The sequence below is a fragment of the Haliotis asinina genome, chromosome 12 (assembly GCF_037392515.1).
Source record: "Haliotis asinina isolate JCU_RB_2024 chromosome 12, JCU_Hal_asi_v2, whole genome shotgun sequence".
Classification (NCBI taxonomy): Eukaryota; Metazoa; Mollusca; class Gastropoda; order Lepetellida; family Haliotidae; genus Haliotis; species Haliotis asinina.
In genome coordinates, this window is record NC_090291.1 from 42,325,070 (window position 1) to 42,342,417 (window position 17,348).

At 41.2% G+C, this 17,348-nt stretch overlaps 2 protein-coding genes across 2 annotated transcripts in view; both read right to left on the reverse strand.

Moving 5' to 3' along the window:
* LOC137258516 (sorting nexin-16-like) overlaps positions 1 to 17,348 on the reverse strand; it is a 252,850-nt gene that overhangs the window by 124,814 nt on the left and 110,688 nt on the right. The window lies entirely within an intron of this gene.
* Positions 3,389 to 17,348, reverse strand: part of LOC137258520 (thyrotropin-releasing hormone receptor-like) — a 66,279-nt gene continuing 52,319 nt past the window's right edge. Inside the window, exon 3 of the mRNA XM_067796223.1 lies at positions 3,389 to 3,936. Coding sequence (XP_067652324.1) covers positions 3,827 to 3,936 — 110 coding nt within the window. The 3' untranslated portion in view covers positions 3,389 to 3,826. The remainder of the gene's footprint in view (positions 3,937 to 17,348) is intronic.

Here is a 17,348-nt window from a genome sequence, read left to right on the forward strand (position 1 = left end):
TTTCAAGGGGCAATTATGCTGCACACTTCTTTCAAGGGACGATTATGCTGCACACTTCTTTCAAGGGACAATTATGCTGCACACTTCTTTCAAGGAACGATCATGCTGCACACTTCTTTCAAGGAACGATCATGCTGCACACTTCTTTCAAGGGACAATTATGCTACACACTTCTTTCAAGGGACGATCATGCTGCACACTTCTTTCAAGGGACGATTATGCTGCACACTTCTTTCAAGGGACGATTATGCTGCACACTTCTTTCAAGGAACGATTATGCTGCTTTGGATGTGTTGGAGGGGCTGTGAGTTAGCCTCGTGGTTAAAGCTTTCAATCATCACGCCGAAGCCAAGGGTCGATTCTTCTGTTTGGTACCGTTTCTAGGTTCCAACACAGCGATATAGCGTGAATGGGGCTGGAAAACTATACTCACTCACTCACTCACCCACGTAGCTGTATTGTCATCTTATCAGAGAGATAATTATGGGGCTGTAGAGTAGTCGAATCATTAAAGTGTTCGCTCGTCACGCTTAAAGCCCGGGTTCGATTACCCACTAGGTTACAATGTGTGAAATACATTTCTGGTGTCCCCAGCAGTGACATTGCTGGAATATTGTTAAAACTAGCGTAAAACCATACTCGCTCACTATGTAACTCTTTATAGTGAAATAGAAGAAAACCCACTTTATTCATGTGTATCTGTACAATTACGTAGTTGATATGCCAAAGTGTGAAATATCTGTTAAAGTTAGTTCGGCACAGTCCTAGTGGTAGGTGACAGGAAACGTGAAAAACGTGACTTTACTGAGGAGACATGTGACCATGACTTTATGCAACTTAGCGTGCGATGATATTATGTTACAAAGGATACTTTTTAAAAGCCCATTTTGAAATTAGACTTAGATTCACCATAAAAGATAGCTGTGGTAAAAATAATAACTTTCATGCCGAAACTATTAAGGATGTAGCTACCATGGAGTCTCACTATAAATATAAAGAGAAACAGGTAAGAGGGGTCGTCTCAAAAACAAACCAGGACGGGTTATTTCGACGTATCCTGTTGCAGTTGTGTAACTTTGGGGACACAGAATAACAGCCTAAAACAGTTTTATTTTTATCTAAGAACTTTTACGATACTCAGGACTTGAGATATATGTCGTCTTCAGTTTAAAGAAAACATCAAACAACAGTAATATATGCTTTATTTATGTGCAACCATATATGGTTTATTATTTCACACGAAAAATGACTAGCTGATTTTTAACTAACAGATGATGAGCGATCAGCAAAACATGCTTTATTAGATGGATAGCCATGACTTCTATGATTTACAACACATTACATTTGCACACAGCCTCTTAAACGTATCAAACATACTTGTAGCAGTTAATATTCTCATATAAAGTAACATGACATCTTTCGATGTTGTCATATTCATTTGGGTGATGACTGAAACGGACTTCACACAAGCCTGATTCTTATTTTCCTGAACGATGACCTTTCACGTTCAGACGAAATGATGAAATAAATCTTAAAAATACAATAACCTATATGGATACAAGTTGATATAACACATCGACTTGGTCCCTTTGAGTGAGTGAGTGATTGACTCAAATTTTACGCCGCACTCAGCAATATTCCAGCTATATGGCGGCGGTCTGTAAATAATCGAGTCTGGACCAGACAATCTAGTGATCAACAACATGAGCATCGATCTGCGCAGTTGGGAACCGATGACATGTGTCAACCAAGTCAGCGAGCCTGACCACCCGACCCCTTTAGTTGCCTCTTACGACAAGCGTAGTCGCCTTTTATGGCAAGCCTGGGTTGCTGAAGGCCTATTGTATCCCGGGACCTTCATGGGTTTGGTTCCTTTGAAATCGAGTATATCTGAGGAGTAGTTATAAAGACATTTGTAATGCGCTGAATGTCGCACCACGGCGGGGCAGGCTAAGAGGCTGATTATTACCACTGATAACCTAAGCTCCCTGTGAGGCGCTAGAAGGTTAATAGTCACATGATTTATCTCACCGGGTACCCATTTCCTGCTGGATGACTAGAAGCAAGGTTGAGCACTCACTTGCCTAAGGTGAGACCATATGGCTGTATTCCTTAAGTGAGTTTTGTTGTCAATAAAATGTTTTTGTTATAAATGAGGCACTGAAGTTTACGTCGCCACTTTAACTTTCAAGATTTAAGTTAGCCAACACAATCTATAAGGATATACGGTCATAACTGCACTATACATTTTGTAACTGTGATGCTAAAACATGACTTCTTGAGTCAGTGAACATGAAATCTGAAAGCAGATAATGATACGGAACGAAATAAATAATTGACGTATATCACCGATGTGTTATTACTTTAAACATATGTCACTCGTGACACCTCCTAAAATAACAGCTAAAACGCTATAAATGTACAACACATTCAGTCTGGGCGTCGTGTTAGATAACACAGTAAAGCCTACATAGGAGCAGTTCTTAAATAAGTTTGGCAAACAACGTGAATTTTTGGTAAATATGCCCTTCAACTGATGTGTGTCTAATTCTTTCAAGATGACATTCGTACAGTGTGTACATACGCCGATTTGTACGATGTAGCATCCATGGACCAGTCAACAAAGCGATCGAAGCATCATGACGTCTCACCTCCTATATTGATACTGACTTACCACAGTCATTACGCACAAACGTTAGAACGCTAGCTTCTCTCATACGTTAACCATGACTAACGGCATCATAACGCTAAGATCGCTCTACGGAACTGGAGCTAGGACCCTGTCCCAGAAAACGATCGTAGCTCTAGAATTCTCGCATCTCACGCACGTTAATACTGACTTACGACCTTCGTAGAGCTAAGTTCGCTTTATGGGACAGGAGTAAGCGATCGAATCATTAAGACGGTCGCAGCTTGCACACTTTAACACTGACTTATGACAGGCGTAAGGTCAAGATCGCTTTGTTGACCAGGCTAAAAATGGCACCGTGTAAACGGAATACATTCTGTGGACAATAACTGAGGTATTTCCAGATTAATATGTTAGATGTTTGAAAATATGGCTTTGAAATGAAACCGATATGCCACATTGAATCAATGGGAAAAAGAACATTGAGCAATGATCAATGTGTGCTGAGAACAGTCTTTAACCATGACGCGTAAATATCACATAATTACATCATAATGCAATAAACAGTGACACGTCTTCTCACCAGCCTCGTTCTGGAATGCTTTATTGTCTTCAACGCATCAACGCATCAACTGCAGTTCAGTGATATCGTGGAACCCACAACTCCCGATGGCTCAGAACTGTTGATGTCTATTATTCTCATGTTCCCCCTTTGTCTTTAGATCGGGGAGAGATGAGAGATCAAGTTACGGACACCAATCTTCTCGCTGTTCAATAACCACTTCACTGTATCACAAAATATAGTTACCCGCCTCCAGTTATACATCGATTTCTCTTGCAAAAGCCTATATTTTGCCATTCTGAAGGTTAGAGTTTCTGGTCTCGAATAGCCTAGAGTTTAAGGCAACCTTGAGCCCGTATCCATGTACGCGTGTCTGGAGTTCGAATCCAAGGGTTTTTCGACCGATTCTTATACCCACTGCAACATAATTGATGCAGGTTCCCAGATTCGGGAAAGTGAGACGAATTCATTTCATGATTTCATCCATGTTATGATGGGATTATGAGGGAGGCTGTTCAACAACCGTCTCTAGTGTTCACGGTACCTAGTCTCTACTGCTGCTGCTGCTGCTGCTGCTGCTGCAGTTGTTGTTGTTGTTGTAGTTGTTGAGGAAGTTGCCGCAGAAGGTTCCATAGTTATGCTTGAACATTTCTATTTGGCGGTTTGGTGTGTAAAGGTCGAAGGTCAAAAATGTCAAACATCAAAGCTTCGTTTGCTTTCAGTTTCACAGAGACGTTGAGCCAACCTGAAACAGGTAAGGAGACAATACAGTTAGATCCTGCTAATGCGGACAGTGCTACTAAAGCCGTCCATATTGCCAAGGTTCAGGATAAAAGAACCATGTTAACTATGAGATATTGCAGACACTCAGAAAAGTTTGTTGTGATATTTTGGATTAAACTGGGTTTTGTTTGTTGTTCTAGGTCTCAATCGCCAATATTACAACTTCACAGCGGCGGTTTGTAAACAATCAAATCTGGACCTGACAATCAAGTGATTGAATTTGTGAGCATCGAGGTGCACAAGTGTGATATCGCGACACGCATTAGCTGAGTCAGCTGGTCTGATTACCCGATCCTGTCACCCCTTAGAAGCATGGTTAGCTTGAAACCAATTCGTCTCGTGGATAACGTCGTGTTGGTTTGCCGTGAATTCAGAAATAAAAACACACACTTCGAGAAAGTGACGAAATTGGTGTAAATTGTTTAGTTAACACGCCTAACACCTTGGCACCTGGACATGTTTTGCACATCCCTGATGCCACGTTTACAAACAAAGAACGTACAAAGTCAATAAATTTCAACGTTAATATTTTTTATCCATTTTCTTGCAGTTTGCAATGACAGATGTTGACATTACTCTGTTAAGAAAGTTCCACTTATCTCTTAGAAACGTTGACAAGAAAAACAGTTTCGGAGATAAATCAATTTCTGATTTTTTCAATCTCAAGGGAGTGTCGCCTCGGACGTTTTGAACAATGATGAACGTCGGATGCGTCTGAATCCAATGCAAAAAAAATCTAGCAAATTAATGTTTTTTAATTAAAAATCTTAATAATTTAATAGTTGTTGAAGTGAAGACTGAACTGTTTGATAACAAACATCCCTGTTTGTAACACAACATCTTCAACCACATCTATACCCGTCAAACTATCCGGGTTAGAATTGATCGTGGCGACTAACGGAATCGAATGGCCGAACTCGTTGATACATATCATCTTATCCCATTTGGATAGATGATGTCCATGTTGTTGATCACCGGATTGTTTGGTCCAGACTCGTTTATTGATTGACTACCGTCAAAGTTGACTGGTGTGACGTTTCAACAGACAGTCGAACAAACAAAGAAAAATAAAAGAAAGCGAACCCAAACGAATAAACACACATATGTTCCCATTGAGGACGACACAAAAAAGCCATGCTTACACGTGTCTACAATTCCAACATTCATAAACTGAAGGAATGTTCTGATAACGGGATAAACTTGGCGAGGTGGACATGGCATATCTGAGTGAGTGATTGAGTGATTGATTGAGTGAGTGAGTGAGTTTAACACAGCTTTTATCAGTATTTTAGTTACATCGTGGGTTGCCAGCTAAATATGAGTGAATAGTAAACCCTGTGAAATTAGGTGAGGTTTACTGCGTTATGAAGGTTCCTCACCCAGGTATTGTGCAGCAAAACTTAGAAGAGAAATCAAGACGAAGCAAAATTCGAACCATATTTATCGGATCCTGGAGTATCTAGGAGGCACTATTATGCGCTGCGAATAGCTGCATTCTGGACTATCTGGTCACTTGTGCCATCTACTGTGTTTACATAATGCCGGTATCTGTTAATATCAACATGTTTCTTATTTGCATATGTCGAGCTAGAACGCTATCGCTGACTCAGTCAGTGTATCATGGGTAGCCTCGTGGTAAAGTTTTCGATCACCATGCCAAAGACAACAGTTCTATTCTCCACATGGGTACAATGATCTCTGTTCCCCACGCTGGAAACGGCTTCGCTAGGACTAGAAGCGATGTAAAACAATAATTTTACTCACTCACTCACTCACTCAAATGTATTAGCATCATATTAAGCACTTTTTAAGGGGTGGTAGGGTAGCCTAGTGGTTAAAATGATCGCTCGTCACGCCGAAGACCCCGGTTCGATTCCACACATGTTTACAATGTGTGACGGCCATATCTGTCCCCCGTCGTGATATTGCTGGAATATTGCTAAACGTTGCATAAAACCATACTCACTCAAACACTCACTCACTCACTAAAACCCTTTACGATACTCAGCTCATAGCTTGAGATATATATCGTTATGCATTTTAATTCCAGGCATAACCGCGGTAGGTACGTTGAGCCAGTAGCGACTCCACAACTGCTGATGTTTGCTATGCCTTGGACATCTGCCCATATGTATTTTCATAAAAAATGGGTAGAACTGCATAAACATCAGCAAACATCGAGGGTACATCAAGCCATGCCCACCTCGTGACCAGTGAACAACGTATTTATCTTACCGAACACCTCAATGTTAAGTTTGACCTATTTGAAGCATGGGTATCGGATCGTAAACTTCAGCAACCTGTGTGAATCAAACGGTTCGAATCTTGTATCGAGTATTGTCTTAGTAAAATCGCCGCGGTGTAATTCCCCTTTGTTCCGAAATTTACGGGACCCGTGAAGATTCCGGAGTAGAATAGGTCTTCAGCAACCCATGCTTGCCAAAAAAGGCGACTATGCTTGTCGTACGAGGCGACTAACGGGATCGGGTGGTCACTCTCAGACGTGGTCAAAACACAGATCATCGGTTCCCAATTGTACAAATCGATGCTCATGCTGTTGATCACTGGATCCAGATTCGATTATTTACAGACTGCCGCTATATAGCTGAGTGCAGCGTAAAACTCAACTCACTCACTCACTCACTGATATTCATGGAATCTGTGCACCAGAAGATTACTGACAATGTATGTTACCTGTATGTTAGAAATGCATTCACCCATAATTTATGCTTATCATTATCAAGAAAATCACTGTAAGGGAGTGTGGTGATATATTATGAGATCAGTAATTTGTAGCTGACAGACATATCTTTCTATTCCCAGAAAGAGGACTTCATGGAACTTGTATTATTTTGTAGCTATTGTTTAAACAGTTGTTGTGAAACATAAGGAATCTGAATATTATTATGATTACTGAGCTTTGAGACGTATACATGTACACTCTTTGTGTATCACGGGTATGTATCATGGATTCATAGTGTTTATACATGTATAGCAGAGGGGTAAACTAGCTCAGAGTTATTTTATTTGGTGGCACTTTCATTTGAAACTAGTAACAAAATATGTTATGGATTTTCTAGAACTGTAGAAACTTCTTTGCTTTGCTTGGTGGTTTGCATCATTAGACATTATTGATTGCAAATTATCTCCCCTCATAAACTAGTGTTTTAGGTACCTTGCGATGCGCTCACAGAACACATATCAGAAGAGGAACATGGTCACACAGAGGGTGCATTTTGGCTCAACTTTTCCTTGCGGAGAAATCACTATTCAGGTACGAAATTATACAGTGGCAAAATGTTCGCAATATGGTTTAATGACTACTATTTCATTAATTCTTGCAACTTATGGAATACTGAATTTCTCTTTTCGAATGTCTTCGCGTGCACGCTTTGGAAGATTCCATTTTATTTCGGCGTGGATATTGCGTTGGCAATTTGTTCTGTGTAGGCATTGTTTATGATGGAAAGGCCTGTTTAAACGTTAGAGGCATTATTCACGGGTCTTTAAACAACTACTTTGTATACAAATTTCTGCGCTGTGACATGACTATAGTGTTCGAATTTAAGTAACTTCTGGAAGAGTCCATTTTTGTATTAGGGTATATGCTTTATCAGTTGTTATTTAGGCACATTGCAGTGATTTATCATTATGGCAATGTTAATATACTTTTCTGCTAATATTATTTCGAGCATAACAGGTCTAAAGAACTGTTTACATTATTTGGAGAGTATTGTTCCCACATGGGAGAGTTCAATATTTAATTTCAGATTGAGTGTAAATCTTGGATTTCAGGTTTACGTTTGTAATAATCTGGTATTCATGGAAGCATATTTGTCTATTTTGAAGACATTGTAGGACTATGTACAACTATGGTGTTATATACATTGTAGATCTAGGTAGTTATTTTCTGCATATTATTCTTGTCCAATGTGTCTTGAGGTCTACATTAAAAGGATATTATAGACTCCACATTTAGTCATTGTTTATTTAAAACACCCTTCTTAATATTCACAGGGACTACATTTGAACATTTTATAAAAAACTATTGATTGGTATGCGAGGGAAATCATTTCGTAGTCAACGCTAGTTTTTTTTGCAGACGATAATTATCTCCCTTCCATCGATTTGCATTCGCAAAACATCGGTAATTTCCGTGCATCATGCGTGATTCAATGTTATTCGAAGTGAAGAAGTACTACCACGATCTACCGAATGAATTGCCGTTTGCCACGCGGTTCATTGCAATGTACCTCGCTTGTAAGTGGGGTACATTGAAAATAAGAGCTTGTCCAATCAGAAAACGACATTTATATGAGGTAAGAAAATGGTATATATGCATATCAGTCAACAATAAATAAATAAATAAATAAATAAATAAATAAATAAATAAATAAATGTGCTTACAGCATGCCTCATCTACGCAACACAACATCATTACGTTTCAAAACACAGAAGCGACACATCTGACTACCAAATATGGGCATCATGGGATGGGCTACCCTGCAAGGATAATGGCCATGTGTCACCTGTCAGACTTGGGGGAGGCGAGGCTAAGTGTATCTTTGTTCCCCACACCCCTTCCCATTTGTCCTTACGTCGTTGGAGGGACGCCCTATTACTGTTTGCCGACGCGCCATTGACTCGGTCGCCATTTCGCTGTACATGTAGGTTGGTGCCTGAGACTTCTTTTCGCCTACGAAAAAAACAGAAATAATGACATTTTCTTAATGACTAGATTAGATTAAGAGTGTGATGAACTGTTTGAGAATTTAATATACGACAAAATCTTATGGATGCCAACTTCTTTATTGCTTTCACGATGTTTCTGGTCTATTCCTTGCCCATTCGCCAGGTGGATGACGTTTCTGGGCCATTCCTTGCCCCTTCGTTTGAAAATTGTGAACTGATGCACGAGCCCACCGGAAACGCCCGTTAAATCTCCAGCATCATTGATAAACAACTGTGTCAAGGAGAAATCCAAGTTGAGTTTGAATGAGTAAAAATGTATGTCTGTAAATGTTGTTTATATGAGTGAGTTTGTTTCCCATTTGAACAGTATTCCACATTCGTAACCCACTCGTGTTACTTCGGGACAAACCGAATAGGTTACGTAAATGGGTGATGCGTGAATATTCCAGTCATACCACTGCGTGTTATATTGGTGAGGAGGAAAACTGATGCAGGTTTCAGATGTCGAGAACTTTGGTGAAGCCAGTGAACTGACGTCATTCGCTGACGTCAAAACAATGAAACAATCGGCCTGTCTTTGGAACCAAAATCATAGGTTTGTGGAAAACCAAAGGGACGTATCTCTGTAAGCGAACAGCGGCGCGTTCCGACGAGTGGGATATCTGTACCTCTATACCAGTATCATACCGCTCGCCATACTCTCCATTGCAAGGAGTCGCATTTCGACAAAATATATTCGCATTTTAACTGCCCTGTTTTGTCATGAAGCTGTTTCATTTACCGAGCAATCAAACCTGCTTGTTGCAGACATTTCTTACAGATGAGGAAGTGATTTATGTCTTTTCCATTTGTATGGGCATTCTTTCCATCAAAATGATGTTTGAAGGTTTCCTTTTCATGTCAATCAAGTTTTTCGGTGATGCATTTCTCGGTGCTGCATTTCTTGCAAATTGTATCGTAATGAATGGGACTGGTCGCCATATTGATGATGATGCAAACCTAAACTTTGAGGTTGGTTTGTTTGTCGGTAGCGTGTTCATATGGCTAATTGGGGGTGAATTTATTTTACTGGTTTGTGAAGGTTTATCGACATGCCATATGGGGAGGACGACTAACGGGAAATGGCAACCTGAGGGTCAAGCAATTTGCCTGCACTGAAAACATGTTCGTTTGAGAGAATGGCGGGGACAAGGGCGTTTGTCCATTACTCCAAGATTTTTGATTGAATGCACCATATCAGTAGTATGCCTTCGAGCATGTGTTTCTGAAGAACTTTCAAACTGTGATCTAATTATAATTAGATTGTAATAATAATCATAGCTGGCACTGTTTTTCAAATGAGTGAGTTTAGTTTTACGCCGCTAGTTGCAGTATTCTAGCAATCACATCGGCAGACGCCTGAAATGGGCTTCACACATTGTACCCACGTGGGCAATCGAACCCAGGTCTTCGGCGTGAAAAGCGATCGCCTTAACCACAAGGCTACCTCACATGATTATTGAGAAAAAATGGGTAAATCAGTGAAATGGCATGTAGAAAACTGTATCAGTATAAGTGAAGGTATGGCCGTTCAAAGTATGAGACTTCAACAAAACAATATTGACACAAATGTAATTTTGCGGTTACAAGCCGGGGTCTTAGAATGAGTGATTGTGCATAAATGATAACGTTTTTTATAGTGACATTGTTGTCGAAAATATGCAGTGTCAAATGATGATTGCAGAATTTGCATGCATGCATAATAGAAAATGTTGGTATTGGCAAACCAGTAGCCGAACTATATTTGAAGTGTGCGGGGAATATGCAGTGAGTGGTTGAGTGAGTGAGTTTAGTTTTACTCCGCTTTTAGCAATATCCCAGTATAGGACACCTGTGTGGGGAATAGAACACGGGTCTTCAGTGGATTTGTGAAGGCTTTAACCACGTGGCTACCCCACCGTCCCTTATGCACAGGGAATAATATGTGTATTAATGTGAATATTAGAAGGTATCTATAAACCCTTCTAGATGAAGAATAGAAAACGATATTTTCGTTTTACTGATTGACGCCTCACTCATTAACGTTCCATCTATAATGGCGAAAGAGGGAGGGGACGGGATATAGGATCATTCATATATTGCATGCTTCACGTAAACATACTATCCCTGCCCTCCTTCACTCTCTCTGTCTGTCTCTCTCTCACACACAAGCGCACGCATGCACACACACACACACACACGACATAAATAAAACAGCTCCTTGGAACGTTCCCTCGACTCGCCAAAGACCCTTTCGATCCCCCGGTGATATTGCTCAAATACTAGTATTGCTAAAGTCGCTCTCTTACATACTCCACCGGGCGTATTGGCACCACATGTCGTTAAACCGGTAATAAGTCCCAATTACTGCCACGATAACCCGACAATACAAACTCTACCAGGCAGGGAAGGCAATCGGCGATGACACCAGGTGTTCTCAAGGATTGTAAACATGTTCTGCTCTACTGGGACCACACGCACCACAGTTGTATTCCAATCAACCACTCTTTAGCCACCTGGTATTGCGTTTACCTATGTCGCACACGAGAAACTATTCCTATTTTAAGGAGGGTTGGACTCCGGCCAATTGGCAGTCAGAAATCAAGGGCAGGTAACCCGAGATTGCTACAACCACTGGCTTGGATCCATAGATTAGTGTACGAGTGCATTCAGTGAATACAAGGTCTCATGAGACAGTGGACATGATCAGAAAATAGGAAACGGAACAACCATTTCCAGCGGTGATTACATGATAATCCCTTGACCAGAATCCTTACATACAAATCAACATCTCATATATGTTAAATATTGGACGCATAGGTTAATTGTAACATCTGTCAACAGGTGAAGGTTGTGGATGTCAATGGTAACATCTCATACCAGGTGAAGACTATGGACGTCAGTGCTAACATCTGTCACCAGGTGCTGACTATGCATGTCGGTAGTAGCATCTGTCACCAGGGGATGACTACGCATGTCGGTAGTAGCATCTGTCACCAGGGGATGACTATGCATGTCGGTAGTAGCATCTGTCACCAGGTGCTGACTATGCATGTCGGTAGTAGCATCTGTCACCAGGTGCTGACTATGCATGTCGGTAGTAGCATCTGTCACCAGGGGATGACTATGCATGTCGGTAGTAGCATCTGTCACCAGGGGATGACTATGCATGTCGGTAGTAGCATCTGTCACCAGGGGATGACTATGCATGTCGGTAGTAGCATCTGTCACCAGGGGATGACTATGCATGTCGGTAGTAGCATCTGTCACCAGGGGATGACTATGCATGTCGGTAGTAGCATCTGTCACCAGGGGATGACTATGCATGTCGGTAGTAGCATCTGTCACCAGGTGATGCCCATGGACGACAATGGTAACATCTCATACCAGGTGAAGACTATGGACGTCAGTGCTAACATCTGTCACCAGGTGCTGACTATGCATGTCGGGAGTAGCATCTGTCACCAGGTGCTGACTATGCATGTCGGTAGTAGCATCTGTCACCAGGTGCTGACTATGCATGTCGGTAGTAGCATCTGTCACCAGGTGCTGACTATGCATGTCGGTAGTAGCATCTGTCACCAGGGGATGACTATGCATGTCGGTAGTAGCATCTGTCACCAGGGGATGACTATGCATGTCGGTAGTAGCATCTGTCACCAGGGGATGACTATGCATGTCGGTAGTAGCATCTGTCACCAGGGGATGACTATGCATGTCGGTAGTAGCATCTGTCACCAGGTGCTGACTATGCATGTCGGTAGTAGCATCAGTCACCAGGTGCTGACTATGCATGTCGGTAGTAGCATCTGTCACCAGGGGATGACTATGCATGTCGGTAGTAGCATCTGTCACCAGGGGATGACTATGCATGTCGGTAGTAGCATCTGTCACCAGGTGCTGACTATGCATGTCGGTAGTAGCATCTGTCACCAGGTGCTGACTATGCATGTCGGTAGTAGCATCTGTCACCAGGTGCTGACTATGCATGTCGGTAGTAGCATCTGTCACCAGGGGATGGCTATGGACGTCAATGATAACATGTGTCGCCGGGTGAAGACTATCGATGCCAATGGTAACATCTGTCCCTCACTGACGTGTATGAATATCGGTTGTTACTTGCGTGGCCTGGCAAGTACTTGCTGTTGTATACCGTGGCAGTCAATCGTTACGTCGTTAAAATCCTGACGTGCCCTCTATAAGAGTTTTTGCTGTAACGATAAGATTCATTTTCTTACATACTTAATGCATTTAAACATGTAAATCTTCTCCATTGTGTCTGTTTTTCTTCTTTTTATAAATATCGGGGGTTATCGAGTTACCTTCTGGTTTATCCAAGAAAGTCCACGGAAGTCTAGACAATGTGGCAAGTCTAGATTTCCATAGCTGCAGGAATGAAGAAAGTCTCAGGGCTCCATTTCATTATCTTTTTTTCACTATGAACGTTTTTTCAGTAAAATATGTTCATTTCAGAAACTAGCTGTTAGTCTACGTTATACCGAATTCACTCCTTCGGGTTAGAATAGTTTTCAGCAACCTATGCTTGTCGTAAGACATGACTAGCGCGATCTGATACTGGTACCTTATGCTTTCGGAGTCCGCTCGTCACGCAGAAGAACCAGATTCGATTACCTACATGGGTACAATGTGTCAAGCCCGCTGTGATATTGCGAGGACATTGTTACAATCGGCCTAAAGCCTTACCTTTCCACGTTTCTAATTTCACGACCCATTGTCATGCAAGCGTACTCCTTGAGCTAGTATGTTTATTGTTAGTGAAATGGTTTCCTGGTAAGGCCCGAGTTCTGCCATCTTCTTAAAATAGGTCCTAAAGGTTCAACGACGTGCGGGGAGTGTGGACAGTTGAATCAAGCGACGTAATAACGATTCTGTTTGACAGAGGGGCATCGGGCTTGAATTGAATGGCGCCAACGGTTACATTCGACATTTTACAAGACTTTCCCTGGGGAAAAAAGTAGTCATTTTGAAAGCGTTAGATTGTTTTAGAAATCATTAAAAATATCTACCGATTTAACCAACTGTCTCGTTGCCCAGTCAGTACCGAGTCTCTTGTACAATTATTGCTGGCCATATCACTTTGCTATTCAAATACATAGGTACTCAGAATCCCTTCTTGTCTGTTTTGTGACAGGACTGTTATTGGGGGCCAAACACGGACAATAAAACTCCGCCCAAAGCCTAATAACACCTGGATTCGATATAAAGGGTTTCGGAACAAGTTGTTTAAGTTGTTTGCGATGTTGATTAACATGCTGGTGGAAAATGTGCTTGCAGACGAGAGGTTTTGTGTCTATAATAGAGAGACGTGACTTGAAGACGAATCCTTGGAATGGACGACTCGCTGTCTTCGGATTCACATTCGTATTGTGTCAGTGATAGAAGTAACCTATACAAAACATTATGGATGCTATAGCAACGTATGTTGTCTTTGAGGACTGGCGTTAGCTTAATTACATGGCTAGGTGAAGACAATGATTACTGACATACTGTGAAGACTGTTGATGCCAGTGTTTACTTTCGTATAGGCAGATTATATAAGAGACAACACCCCTTGTTTCAATGATCATTAACATTTGAAGACATATAAACGGATTTTCACTTGGTTTGAGGCTTAGGTAGTTTAGTGGTTACAGCGTTCGCTTGTCGCGCCGAAGGTACACTTTCAGACCTCCCATCAGTGACATTGAAGGGGCATTGCTAAAAGCAGTGAAAATATTCTCCCGAGTCAGTCTCCTTCCAGCAGTGAATGAAACATGTTGGGTTTATTGTTTCATACAACGTTCAAAATTTGGCTCCTTTTCAGTTTATATGGTTTAGTTTGCTACTATCAAAATGATATATATTCACAGACTAAGCATTAGTCTCCCATGGTCTTCGTCTCTCAGAGGTCATGGAAAGACTTGTCCCTTACCGCACTGTGGGTTACTTATTGTGGGTTCGAATCCTCATCATGTATTAGGCGTGTCGCACCATTTACCAAAGCGTTAAGACCCTGAAGTATATATATCCGTGAAAGCCCACGCAAGTCTAGAAAATGTGGCATGTCTAGATTTCCATAGCTTCAGGAATGAAGAAAGTCTCAGGGCTCCATTTCATTATCTCTTTTTCACTATGAACGTTTTTTTCAGTAAAATATGTTCATTTCAGAGACAAGCTGTTAGTCTACGTTATACTGAAGTCACTACCCGTGAGGTTCCTTCGCGTCAGAATAGTTTTCAGCAACCTATGCATGTCGTAAGACATGACTAGCGCGATCTGATACTCAGACACTCTGACTTGGTGAACACATGTGATCGTATCCAAATTTCCCGATTGTTGCGCATGATATCAATCACTGGAATGTCTGGTTCATACCCGATTATTTACAGACATCCGCCATACAGTTGCAGCGGCGAATGAACCCACCGATACTTCCTTTCTGTCTTCAAATCCGTACCAACAAACTTTAAAAATCTAAAAAACTTTAACTATCTAATAACTATGAGAAACATTTTTAGTACTTTAAGATGCTATTGAGAAACGGCGTTGAATCAATACCCACTCACTCACTCATGATTGAGCGCTGATATTTTGTTTTTCTACATAACACTGTATGTACAGTGAAAGTTGTCTCAACCGGCACCCATTGCGACTGAAGAAATAATCCGGTTGAGACAATGTGCTGGATTGAAGATCTGACGATATATGTACAAGGCACGGAGTGGACTGAGATTTTACTCCAGTGTTGACAACTTGCCGGATTGGGCAGGTGCCGGTTTTGACAGCTTCCACTGTAATTTTATGAAAAGCAAGTTCAGTAAATGCATGTACTGAAGCTATAACATAACAGCTCTCAATCAAGAGACATTTTAAAAAAAAAAATCTTAATTATTCAGGAGATGGTGGAATCTATTCGGAATAATTTGAAACATGTGCCCCTGGGGAAGAACTGGTGATTGTTTCACATGTAAACAAGCTATGTAACTGAACCACTGCTGCAAACCTTTCGTGCACTGCTGTAATATATAAGTGTTTTGGTTTTTTAAAGACCAATAACGATGCAATGAACTGCAAGTTGCCTTGACTGTGATGTGAAATCAATATATCGTCAAGTATGTACACGATGTCGTTCCATACGAGTTACCAATGTATATGTGTGCTGTATGGGGCTGACAAACAGTGGTGTATTTCTTGGTATATGAATTTTGATCACGATCTTCATTACTACACTGACAATAGTGTAAGTGAGTTTAGGTTTACGCCGCACTCAGCAATAGTCCAGCTATGTGGCGGCGGTCTGTAAATAACTTTGTATGGACCACACAATCCAGTGATCAACAGTATGAGCATCCATCTACGCAAATGGGAACCGATGACATGTGTCAACTAAGTCAGTCAGCATTACCACCCGATCCATTTAGTCGCCTCTTACGACAAGCATGGTAGCCTTTTGTGGCAAGTATGGGTTGCTGACCTACTCTTGGAAATGAAACTGAATAAGGTCAATGTGAAAGTATACGACCACTGAGATCAGCCGAATCTTTAATATTACTATAGTTCATATGTCAGGCTGGACATAATCAGTTGTTCCTCTAAATCTTTTGAGCAGTATAAAACACACCCAGTGCCGAAATGTCCCGGATGACTCAACAAGTGTATAATCATTCAGTTTTTTTACATTGCCTCCTTTAACGGTAGACGACATGCATGCTGTCGCCTTGTGGTTAAAGCATTTCTTACACTGAAATACGGGTTCGATTCTCAACATTGGTAGGAGTCTTTACATACCTTGTTCATTTGTTTAGTGTACAATGCCAGTATTCCAGCTTTATGACAGCGGTGTATAAATAATCGAGTGACGAGTGAGTATGGTTTTATGCCGCTTTAGCAGTATTCCAGCAATATCACGACTGGAGACACCAGAAATACCTTCACGTATTGTACTCATGTGGGGTATCGAACCGGGGTATTCAGGGACAATATAATAATACTCGAATCTGAACCAGACAATCCAATGGTTGGCCTCATGAGCACCGATCATGATCATGCACATAGAGGGTAGACTGAAATGCGTCATCCGTACCTCTGAACCTGGCCCCGATTCTGTTAGCCGCCCTTAACGACGAGCATGGTTCGTCGAAGACTAACTGCAGCCCGAAGCATCCCAGACTTCATCCCGAGCCATGTTTTATATCTAACCATACCACGTATGCCAAGGTCATACAAAACCTCCATAACAAGGACTTGTTTGGCTTAACACTGTTGTAACAGCACCGAGTCCTTTAATTTCACAAGACTCCCTGAGACCTGACATTAATAACAAGTGGTTTTATATAATATTGAACGAAAGCTCAGATATCTCACCACGGCGCAGGACAAAAAAAACGTTGAACAGCGGACATTACGTTTTCCAGAAACTAAGATTTGAATAAAAACGAATCCGAAATTGGGAATTAATATGGTCTTTGTAAATGCCATGACAGGTGACAAAAAGCATTAGCGTTTGATTTGGTTTTTACGAGTTCGATTTTTAGCTTTTGAAACGGCGGGTTAAAAGTTAGTATGGGAAAATGTCCATGACTAAATCTTTGTATGCATGTATTCTTCAATGAGAGGAGTCTCGTGCGTTTATTGCCCGTGTTTGTAATAAAAACAACAGTTTCG